Source organism: Microcaecilia unicolor, chromosome 1 (genome assembly GCF_901765095.1).
Source record: "Microcaecilia unicolor chromosome 1, aMicUni1.1, whole genome shotgun sequence".
NCBI lineage: Eukaryota > Metazoa > Chordata > Amphibia > Gymnophiona > Siphonopidae > Microcaecilia > Microcaecilia unicolor.
Window position 1 is genome coordinate 550,228,249 of NC_044031.1, and position 12,133 is coordinate 550,240,381.

Here is a 12,133-nt window from a genome sequence, read left to right on the forward strand (position 1 = left end):
ACAAAATGAATATCAGTTTACAGTCCTTTTTACAGCAACTCAACACAGGAGTTTGCATCTCCTGGAAATTGAGATGATCATCTTCCTATCTCTATTTTGCTGCTGTTTAATTTTCTAATTAAATGAGATGTCTAAAATCAATCAGACTAGAGGATAGAAAGATTACATATGTAAGAAAAAAGGTAATTTACATGTGCAGATCAACAAACACATATAAGCAGCAATTGTAGAAGTGACTACTTATACATGCATGCAGGTGGCACATACACATGATGTGGACAGTTCTTCAAAGTAAGTATTCCATATTTTCCAACAGTAATTTATCTATTTGTCTGTTTGTTGTTACAATTTAATTACCACCTTTATGAAGAAATTCACCTAAGGTGCTATACAGCAACTATAATCCAGACATAGGCAATAAACAATTACAGCAATAAAAATATTAAATAATAGTACAGATTATGGCATAGTATGCTACTTACAGTATCAACACAATATATATTAAAACATCTTAGACAGCCTAGGGTGTAAGCAGAGTGGAACATATAGAGAAGATAGATTAACAGGTGTTAGATAGAAGATAAAGGTGACTAATTTAAGAAAAAATTACATGTGGTGTCAGAAAAGATGCATGTGTGGTAAGCAAGTCCTGCTGCAGCAAGTTTAGCCGATGTAAGTGTTTTTGTGTGCGACTACTTAGTTTGCTGCTTCTTCCATTAAAGGCTGGAGAAAAGAGGAAGTAGAGACAGGGATAGGGATGGAGCTGGGCTGGTGAGGGGATATGAGGCAATGGAGGGTGCATGAGGTCTGAGAGGGCGAGTACAGAGGACGGAAATGGAGGACTAGGAGTAGGTGAAGGAAAGCTTTTCTTTTAAAACTTCTTCCATACCTCCATTCTATAGTTACTAGCAGCTTATCCACAGGTGTGTTTTCTTCAGCCTTGGGAGAAAGCAATTGTACGTCTACCTAAAAGGACCTATGCTTGACCCATCCTTAATAACTAACTATAGACCTATATCCAAATTTACCATTTGGTGTCTAAAATAGTCAAGAAAGTTGTAGCGACCCAGCTCTTCGACTACCTTGTTCAAACAAACGCTATCCATCCTGGTCAAACTGGATTCCACTCTACAGAACATACTCTTTTTTGGCTGGTCAATTATGTAAAACTAATCTTAGATGGTAAGAGAAATGTTGCCCTTTTCACTTTAGACATGTCTGCTGCATTCGATCTAGTAGACTACAGCATCTTACTCCAAAGACTCTGTGTCTTAAATATCTCTGGCCCCACATTCCAATGGTTTTAATCATATCTTTCTGACTGATATCCACAATGAATATGTATGAGATAGGTTTGCATACCAAGGAGGAAGTGCATGCCAGTCTATCTCATGCATTTTCATTGTAGATATCCTGAAAACTCAATGGGACTTGGTGTGCCCCGAGGCCTGGGTTGGGAAGCCCTGCTTTAGTCAGTCAGTTTCAGTTTCGGCTTTGGCCGAAACCAGGTGATGAGTTTTGGTTGTAGTTTTGGATTCAGCCAAAAGCTTTCAGACAGGTTTGATGGCAGTTTCAGTTTTGGCCAAAACTGAAAAAAGCAGTTTTGGTTGGCCTCTAGTCTGATACAAAATAAGGGGTCAGTCAGTCAGTCAGTCATTCAAGACCAACTGGCATTGGGTCACTCAGTCAGGAGTGTCTGACAGTCCCTCAGTCAGTCGGTTAATATCATAACTCCACAGAGCGGCCAGTTCTAAAGAGCTTATCATCCCAAATTTACAGACTTAGATTCATGTCAACATTGTGTATCAAAAGCATACGTTTGAAGCATTCTATTTACTTTATAAACTATTGTACAAGACCATAACTAGATTACTTGAAATCAAAGTTAAAATTTTTTTTCAAAGAGTAGCTTCCCCCCCAGGACTACCCCTGGTTTTCTAGTGGTGTAGTCAGGGCAGGAGCAATGTCCCATTAATGGAAGCTGCTTTGAAAGCAGAACTGGAATGGGCAGGAGCAACTGGGGACCGCTCCTGTCCCAGTAACACCACTATACCACCAGGGATTGTAAGATATGGCCATGGGGGCCTACAGGTGAGGAGGAGGCATTTGGGGGGTGGGGTCCAGGAAGAGAAGCAACTCATTTTTAGGGGGGAGGGGGAGAGTGAGAGGGAAACAAAGCATATATTTTCAGCTTCCATTAACAATACAGGGTCATTTTCAGCCAAAACCAAAAATATGGCTGAAAATTAAAATAACCTTTTGGCTTAAAACAAGCAGAAAAAGGAGTTTGTGCTGGTTTCAGCACTGTAATCAAAACCGGAATTCGGTTGGCCTTTATATCAGATGAGGGTCTGTCCATGTTCTGAATGGATGACTGAAGTGAAGAATTCAGGGGATAACTCTTAACAGGTCGCCTAAAGTTAGGCACCAGGATCAAGTATGCTAAGCACTAATTATATAACGGCTGTTATGCATGTAATTGGCGTTATAGAATACTAGCGTCATTCCTAAGTTACACACCTTACTTAGACATAAGCAATTATGCTAGCTTAAAGGCTGATGTCAGGTGAATAACTGATAGCATTCTATAACCCATGCATGCAAGTGCTAGACATGCCCCTGACCTGCCCATGCCCCTCCCAGGTTCACACCCCCTTGCAGTTGAACGCTATGGATTATGCACATAGAATTTGTAAAAACTTGACCAAGGGCAGTAATGCGTGTAACTGCAAATTAGTGCCAATTAGCACAAAATTAACACTAATTATAGCCAATTGGTTGTTAATGCCAATTAGTAGCTAATTAATAAAGTTATGTGCATAACTGACACTATTCTATAATTTGCACATGCAGTTTTGCATACTAAGTGTAAAAAACTTCGTGCAAGTTTATAGAATTAGGTGGATAGTGTCTGTGTAGGAATCTGTGACTGTACAACTTGTTCTAGTTTCCCAGTAGAAGGTATACTGGTGCTCTAGGGACCAATGTAATATTTATAGCATTATCTTTTGTAGGTAGGTTAGGGCTGTTATGGTGTAATAAGTTTCCTGTAAAGATTTTGAGTGTCTTTTGCAGGGTTTGTGTTAATTTGCAATGTCTGGACCTACTTGAACACAGGCACTTGCGCTCATAAATGCTCAAGACTATTGGTCTCCACATCTGCTAGAAAGTCATCACACAAACAAAAAAACATCTGATTTAAACAAAGTGTCTGGCAGTGGAAGAAGTGTATGCTGTTCTTGAGGTGATAATCACAGTTGGAATATATTTGTATGGCAAGTTGTAAGAGGGATAGCTCCATTGTTGGGGAATCCTGTAGCAAATCCAGATTTCACTCTCACACAGAGAAATTTGTTAAATAATGCTATCAATTTTAATGGTGGCTTTACCAGGTAGCTGAAACTAGCTAAAGTGGGGTTCTTTATACATAGAAGGCCCTGGTGTCTTAAGTTGCTATTTTAAAAGTGAGGGTTGGAGGGAGGGAGGTATTTTTGATGAGTTGGTGGGCATGATGTGCAGAAATGTTGCTTTGGCTTGCCCTCCTTCATAACTAGCTATACCCCTATTGCTACCCCAAATACTTCTGTCTAGAGTCGCCACTGCCTTAAACCGCAAGAAGCTAGACTCTACATGCAGTGTAACCCTAGAGAAATAGAAAGAGACTAATTTCCTCCTATGTTATGCAAAACACAGAGAAAGCAGATGCTAATTCCCATAACTGACGTTCCAATCACTAAAGTGGAAAATAAAATTATATTTTGTACCTTTGTTGTCTGCTGATGTCATTTTTGTAGTGATACAAGTCCCAGTCTCTGGTTCTTCTTTACTCTATTCTCTTTGCTCACTGTTCAGGGTCTTCTGTTGATTTGCCATTTATTTTCTCTCCACTTCCTCCCCTACATTCATTTCTGACATTGATCTTTCATGTTCAGCCTTTTTTTCGGTTTCTTGCTTCTCAGTCTATTCAAATTTAATCTCTCCTCACCATTGAGTCTTCAAACTCCATTTTTTTTTACTGCTAATATCTATGGCTTTCCATTTTTCTGTCACTTGTGTTCAATATCTCTCCTCTCTCTTTCTATACCCTCCATCTGTCAGGCATTCTCATGTCCAGCATCTCCCCTTCTACCTCCCCAGATGTCTTGTATCTCTCCTTCCACCCCTCAATGACCAGCATTTTCCCAGATCTTCTGTTCCACCAGCCCCATGTCCAGTATTTCGCCCAACTTCCCTTGATCTTCTTCATCCTTTCTCATGTCCAGTATTTCCTTCAATCTCCCCTTCCACCTCCCACAATGTCCAGCACTTCATACACATGTAAGTAGTGGCTTTTCTAAAATTGACTGTGTTGTGCCATTTGCATGTGTAAACCCACTATTAACACATGGAAATGCTACACAAGCCTTCTCACATGATATCCTAAAAGTCTAGTCTTATAAAATGTTTTAACCTGTTTGATAAATTAACATGTTATACTCTATAAATTACATCATTTTAACTAGAAGTTACTGCAGCTTTTACATGGTAAGCAGTCTACAAGGATTGTTTTCTTTACCTGCAGAGGAGATGGAGAAATCCTTGATACACAAGATTTGGCTCTAAAAGGTAATAATGTTATTGATTGTGAGAAAGGGTTAATCTTCTTCTTTTGTCTCAGCTGTCGATCCTGCCACATTTTAAGTGCATCATTAATATTTGGTGAAGAAGTCTGGGACAAACAATACCTAGGACCCCTATGACAGAGGTAAAAAAAAAACACATTCAACAACAAACAAAGCATGACTTGCCTTAAACTGTATCACATGATTAGGAAGTAGGCATATAAAAGTTATAATTAAAATTATAAAGGGACTTCTGTAACTGGGTGCATGCAAGAAGGGCGTACACATGGGAGGAGCATGGGCATGTCTCCAACTTACATGAGTAAGTTATAGAATACTATAAGTTTCATGGTTGCATGCTGCCTTTGGGCAAGGCCATTTACACCTGTCATTAACTTGGCATAAGTGGTCATGCCTAAATTTAGGCATGCCAAAATGGGTTTATGCTAGTATTCTAAATGGTGTTGGTGCACCCAGATGCTGTTATAGAATAGGCACGCCCCACGCTGCACTGGAATGTCTAAAACTGGGCCCTCTGTTACAGAATTTCCCCCAGAGGTTATAAGAAACATAGCTTATATATTATTGGAATAAATCTAGACCACAGCACAGCAATGTTTGATCTGAAAGCATTCAAAATAAAATTCTAATTTAATAAGAGGGCAATTTTTAAAGCTTTTCCCACGGGTAAAAAGCTGTTTATCTGCTGAAAAAGCCCAGTGAAAACATCATCTTCTTTGCAGGTAAAATTACTCATACTAATCATAAAAGGTATTTTTACCCATAACAAAAAAAAGGGCATAGTTAGGGCAGATAGACATTGGAGAAGGAAAGCTGGCACGAGGATTTGAAAGCAGGTGCAAATGTACATGCTTACTTTGTACCCCCTCCCCCTTTGCTTGCTAGCCTCCATATAAACACTAGATTAAAAGTGGCAAAAGAGGTGGCGGCTTAGCATTAGTTTACAGATCAGATTTTATAGTGGATGTGGTGGGAGAGTCTTTTACAAAACTGTCAGAAATTGTTACTATTAGAATTCACAACAAAGCACTAAAGGATCAGTTGACCTGTGTCCTCTTTTACAGCCCCCCCCCCCCCCGGTAGCTGGTCTGATGTTCAACAGATCTTCATGGACTACATATCACAGGTTTGTGCATCCAGCACTAACATTATCTTATTAGGGCATATTAATCTTCACCTCAAGGACAACGACTCCAGTACAGCTCAAGACTGTAATGAATTCCTACAGCTCTGGGATCTCCCATGTACAACAGCACAATCGACGCATATTAAAGGGAACACTTTAGACCTCTTCTCTCATAATCTTTATGGAGAACTTGGCATAGCCATAGCTAATTCAAGGTGGACACAAGTTCCATGGGCTGATCATTTCAAATTTAATCTATCCATTCACTGGACAAAAAAGGTAATCCATCTAAAAGAAAACTATACTCCTTTCACCACAAGAGGTCGTATAGATGCGGTACAATTCTGGTGGACCATCTATGATACAGATTGGTTGATACAGCCTGATTCAACACACTTCCTAGCGGAGTGGACTTCACACTGTTTTCTCATGCTTCGAACATACCAGGTCAAAGTGAATTCGCACTTATCAAAGGCATGGAGTCCAGACTGTGGAGTGCCTCAAGGTTCTCCCCTGTCGCCAATCCTTTTCAACCTTATGATGACCCCACTGGCCAACACATTAGCTCATTTGGGACTAAATCCGTTTATCTATGCCGACAATGCTGTAGTACATATTCCGTTCTATTCTACAGTATCAGATATTATTAAGTCTATCGAAAACGTCCTGCAAGTAATGGACTCTTGGGCAAACGCTTTCAAGCTAAAACTTAATGCAGACAAAACACACTGCCTTGTTTTGACTTCCCAGCGCAAGGTCATCCCTCCCACTTCTGTTGTGGCCAATAGTCTAACCCTTCCTATCTCTGACAGTTTGAAAATTGGGGAGTAATATTTGACCGTTTTTTAACATTTGAAAGTCAAGCAAAGGCACACGCCAAGAAGATGTTCATCATGTTGTGGAAGCTCAAGCGAGTACGTCACCTCTTCCCGGGACCACTCTTTAGAAATATGGTACAATCATTGGTGCTTTGTCACACGGACTACTGCAATGGTACATTAGCAGGGTGTAAGGGCTTTGTCTTGAGAAAACTACAGACTGTCCAAAATACAGCAGTGAGACTTGTCTTCAATAAAGCCTGGTTCGATAGCGCGATGCCTCTTCTTGCTAAACTTCACTGGCTTCCGATCAAGGAGCGCATTGAATTCAAGGTTTGCACCATGGTTCACAAAATCGTCAACAGGGATGTCCCCAGTTACATGCTGAATATGATTGACTTGCCAGCCAGAAATGCTGACCCATCCTCAAGATTATATCTCATCTTGCACTAGCCCAGCTGGAAAGGATGTAAGCATGGATCTATTCAGGTGTCAAGCTTTCCCTTCATCAGTGCGCACCTATGGAATGCACTTCCTAGAGACATCACCAGTCAGAGAGACTACCTTACCTTTCGTAAGGCACTAAAAACGCATCTGTTTACCAAAGCATTTTCTCCGAGAACGATATAGGACTATCGCCTCTGCCAGCTAGCATACGTGGATCCTGTTTAGTCCTATTCTTTTGTACTGTTACATGTAAAGTATCTTTTCTTTCTTGCCCTTCTACTCTACTATTCTCATTTATATCTGATATCACCCGGAGTTCTCTCTCTCTCTCCGGTTTATGTAAGCCACATTGAGCCTGCATGTCTGTGGGGATAATGTGGGGTATATATACATTAATAAATAAATATAGGTTTTCCCTCTAACAACATACTTCATTCCTATGGGTAATTTAAAAATTGTCTCCTATATAATTATAGCTATCTGTGGCATCAGGAATATAAAGCAATTACTAATTCTAGTATTCCTCTAAGGCAAATATTTTATCTATTGCTCTCTTAGGGGTCCTTTTACTAAGTTGCATTAGGCGCTAACATGCATCTAAGACAGCTCAAAACAGAGTATCGCGGGACACACTTAAGCATCCTATGGTAACTTTGAAATGTGCATGTGCTGTGTCAAGGGCAGACAGTGGATCCAATTTTATTCACCACACAAAAACGTAAACATATAAAAACTCAAACACCCAGCATGGCCATGTTTCGCCCTTTCTCCTATGTGTCAGCGGTTTGTGAATTCACCACTAGCTGCTGACACATAGGAGAGAACTTTAAAAAAAAATAGGTGATACAACTGGATCACACCTCTTGGTTTTTAGACAGCCCCTAACATAGCCCTTGAGAGAGCGAAACATTGACGTGTTAGGTATTTGATTTTTTTTTAATATGTTTAAGCTTTTATGTGGTGAATAAAATTGGATGCTTTACTATAAATCTGCTGATTGGATCTTGCAGATTGTCTGCCTGTTTGCTTTCTTGTTCCTGTGCTATACACAATACCACTTCCTAATTGGTTAGTGCACAGATAACACGTGAGCCCTTACTGACTACAAAACAGGTGGCGATAAATGCTCACATTGTAATTTTTAAAAGGCCAGGTTCTAATGACAACATTAACGTGTGGCCATGAATGCAAAAAAATGGAAAATCGGGGTTTTTACGGCCATGGTAAAAATGTCCTTAGTGTGTGGGTAAGACCCGCATTACCACAGCTTAGTAAAAGGACCCCTTAGAGTTTGGTAAAATGTAGCTGTATTAGATATGAAGGATTAACAAAGTTACTTATTTCCCTGGTAGCCAAGTTGCAACAGCTTTGGTTGATTTAAAATGCTCTTTCAAGTCTGGTTTTATCATATTTAAGTTTTTCTTTTCTGACACGCCTTTTTAAAAAAAACATTTTACTTTGTTTTGTGGTTTTAGAGCCCTATCCCTATCTAACTTCAAATATTGTTTGGCTCAAAATAATAATATAAGCCATATTTCTTCCCCAAAGCAAGAAATTCCTACTGGAACTGCCTCTTAGGACCAGATATATTAGATGTTTTCTCCATTTTTGTGTCTATGAGAAAAATGCTTAGCAGATAAAATCCTTAGACTGTTGCCAGTGAGACCTCTTATATGCAGACTAGTTGAGGGCCCCCAGTTTAAACTGGAGGCACCATAACATGTTCAAGCCGCATCACCTCAGTAATTTGGATGAAGGAAGAAGGGGCATGAGCTGTAAGGAGTTGTGTGCAAGGGTTAATTTGAGGCAGAGGAGGAAAGGAGACTTAAGGGAATGGCAGGGATGGCTGGAGACAGGATGAACAGAAGCTGATTGGAGCGCTGAAAGGATATGTGGTTCCAATTAGCTTTGAAGGGTAATTGAGGAAAGGAGAGGAGAACAGCTTTTGGAGGGTGAGCCTCGGGGTGTCTGGAGAGCACTACCTGCCCACAGCAGCTGGACAATGATTGGGAGTGGGGAAGGGTTTGGTTAAGGTGATATTTTAATGGAATATGGGGAGGGGGGGTTAGGGCTTTTGTCGCAGCAGGGTTTCATAGAAAACTGTAATTGGTTGAATTGATTGAGAGATTTGAGAAGAGAGATTTGAGTTGGGTTCAGAGAAAGGTTCATGTGTGGCACCATCATGGACCTTTGGTGGGGAGGGCAAAGGCAGGATCTTGCGTTACTGCAGATCCTGTCAGAGAGGGTAAAGATATTCAAATGTTACTGTTAGTTTGTTACCAATTAACGAAAGTGTTGATATTTACGAGTTATAAGTGTTTATCCAATGAAAGAATAATTTGAATTGAAACAATGGATGTGTTATTAATATAGTACAGTCTCGATTATCCAACTTTCGCTAATTCGACCATCAGGCATATCTGACAGATCCCCAGTGATGTCATCATGTTGCGGTAAGATGCGTGTGTCTTGTCTTTCTGTTTTTTAACACAGCACATAGGGAAGCTTCGCACCTGAAACAATCAGTTTTGAATCTGGGACCCTGCTCTTACTGCAAAACAGCACCATTGTGACTCAGGGCCCTACTTTTATTACAAAATAGCACAATTGTGAGCCAGGACCCTGCTTTTACTGCAAAACAGCAACATTGTGAACTGGGAACCCTGCTTTTACTGAACAATGAGATTTACTCTCTTTTTCTGCAACATTTCTACAATATATTGAATAGGTATGTAATACACTACAGTACTGTATTTTTTATTCTTCCCCTTTAGACCTGTAGAAAATCACTTTTGAAATAGCCAGTCAAACGAGGTAAAAAGTTGTTTTTGTCTATAGAGCAGAAACTTGACACTTTAAAAATAATTGATATGGGTGAATCCATCCAAAAAATTGCAACAGAAATAGGAGTGGGGAGAGTAAAAGTTCTTGACTGGAAAAGGCAACACAGTGAGCTGGAGAAATGGGCCTCAAAATATGCCTCTATGTTTTCATTGGACACTAGAAAAACTATGAAAAAATGCAAATATGACAAGGTGAGCAAAGTTATTCCTGCGGTTCACACAGCAAGAAGACAAGGGCATACCCATATCAGGGCCTATACTGCAAGAGAAAGTCCTGGTTTTTCGAAAGGAATTCAATGAAGGATTTCCCTGCTAGTACCAGGTGGCTTGATCATTGGAATAAAAGATATGGAATAAGGCAGCTCTACATTGCTGGGGAAAAGCTGTCAGCGAACTCTGAGGAATATGTCACATTCAAAGCGAAGTTTCAGTGTCTCCTTAAAAACAAAGGCGTATCAAGGGATTATTTATTTATTTGTTTGTAGCATTTGTATCCCACATTTTCCCACCTATTTGCAGGTTCAATGTGGCTTACATTATGCTGTGATGGCGATCGCCATTTCCAGGTACAGGGTTTCAAATGGTATTACATTTTTGGTGCATACATACCTGGTGCACAGTGGTATTGCATACAAATGGTTTTGCATTAAGGTGCATACATACATGGTACAGAGGAATGCATTATGGCATTGCATAGAGGTTTCTAAGTGATCAAGTGGGTTTTAACATAAGTTAGGTCATCGACTATAGAGATGCCATTTTCAACTTAGGAAATAGATTGGTAGTGCTTATTGTATAGCTTTCTTTAATAGCAATGAGGTTAAACAGTCAAGCGGCAAGAGTTCGGTTTTGTCTAGTTTGTATAAAGTCTAATTATTTTGTATATACGATGGAGCGTTGTGGTAAGCCTTCTTGAACACGTCCGTTTTCAGTAGTCTACAGAAGATTGTTAGGTCTTGTGTTGATTTTATGGCCTTCGGTAATGCGTTCCATAGTTGCGTGCATACGTAGGAGAAGCTGGATGCGTATGTGAATTTATATTTTAGTCCTTTACAACTGGGGTAGTGGAGATTGAGGAATGTTCGTGATGATCTTTTTGCATTCCTAGTAGGCAAGTCTATGAGGTCTGACATATAGGTCGGGGCTTGCCCATGAACGATTTTATGGACCAGGGTGCAAACTTTGAACGCCAGTGTAGTTTTTCTCTTAGGGGTTTGGTGCTTTCATATTTCGTTTTCCCAAATTTGAGTCTGGCTGCTGTGTTTTGAGCTGTCTGAAGCTTTTTAATGACTTGTTCTTTGCATCTGGCATAGATGGTATTGCAATAATCTAGATGGCTTAACACCATCGATTGTACCAGGCTACGGAATATTTCCCTTGGGAAGAAAGGTTTGATCCTTTTAAGTTTCCACACTGAGTGGAACATTTTCTTTGCAGTATTTTGCGCATGGTCTTCGAGTGTTAGATTTTGGTCAATTGTGACTCCCAGAATTTTCAGACTATCTGAGAACGGAAGGGTGTAGTCTGGGGTGTTTATGGTGCTGGGTTTGTTTGTGTTGTATTGTGAGAACAGAATCAGACGTGTTTTTTCTGCGTTTAGCTTTAGTTGGAATGCATCCGCCCATGAATTAATTATTTGGAGGCTGTTTTTTATTTCATTTGTGATTTCAGTTAGATCGTTTTTGAACGGGATATATATCGTAACATCGTCTGCATAGAGGTACGGGTTGAGTCCTTGGTTGGATAGCGATTTGGCTAATGGTGTCATCATTAAGTTAAAAAGAATTGGTGAGAGCGGTGATCCTTGTGGTACTCTGCATTCAGGTTTCCATGGTGTTGACGTTTTTGAGTTTAATATCACTTGATAGGTTCTTGCTGTCAGGAAGCCTTCGAACCATCTAAGTACGTTTCCTCCAATCCCGAAGTAATCCAGGATGTTCAAGAGTATTTGGTGGCTGACCATGTCGAACGCACTGGACATGTCAAATTGTAGGAGAAGCACATTGTTTCCAGTTGCAATTAATTGTTTAAATTTGGTTATGAGAGTGGTTATAACTGTTTCAGTGCTGTGGTTGGATCGAAATCCTGACTGTGATTCATGTAATATAGTGAATTTGGTTAGGTAGTTGGTAAGTTGTTTGGTTACCATACTTTCCATTAGTTTGACTACCAGGAGGATTGATGCTACTGGTCAATAGTTGCTTGTGTCGTTTAATTTTTTCTTTAAATCTTTGGGTATAGGGGTAAGAAATATGTTTCCTTTGTCCTTGGGGAACA

The 12,133-nt window shown here is 39.9% G+C and overlaps 1 protein-coding gene across 1 annotated transcript in view; it reads right to left on the bottom strand.

Annotated features, from left to right (window-relative positions):
• The window catches only part of RGS22 (regulator of G protein signaling 22), a 399,161-nt gene that overhangs the window by 188,302 nt on the left and 198,726 nt on the right, over positions 1 to 12,133 (bottom strand). The window contains exon 10 of the mRNA XM_030217260.1: positions 4,556 to 4,733. Coding sequence (XP_030073120.1) covers positions 4,556 to 4,733 — 178 coding nt within the window. The remainder of the gene's footprint in view (positions 1 to 4,555; positions 4,734 to 12,133) is intronic.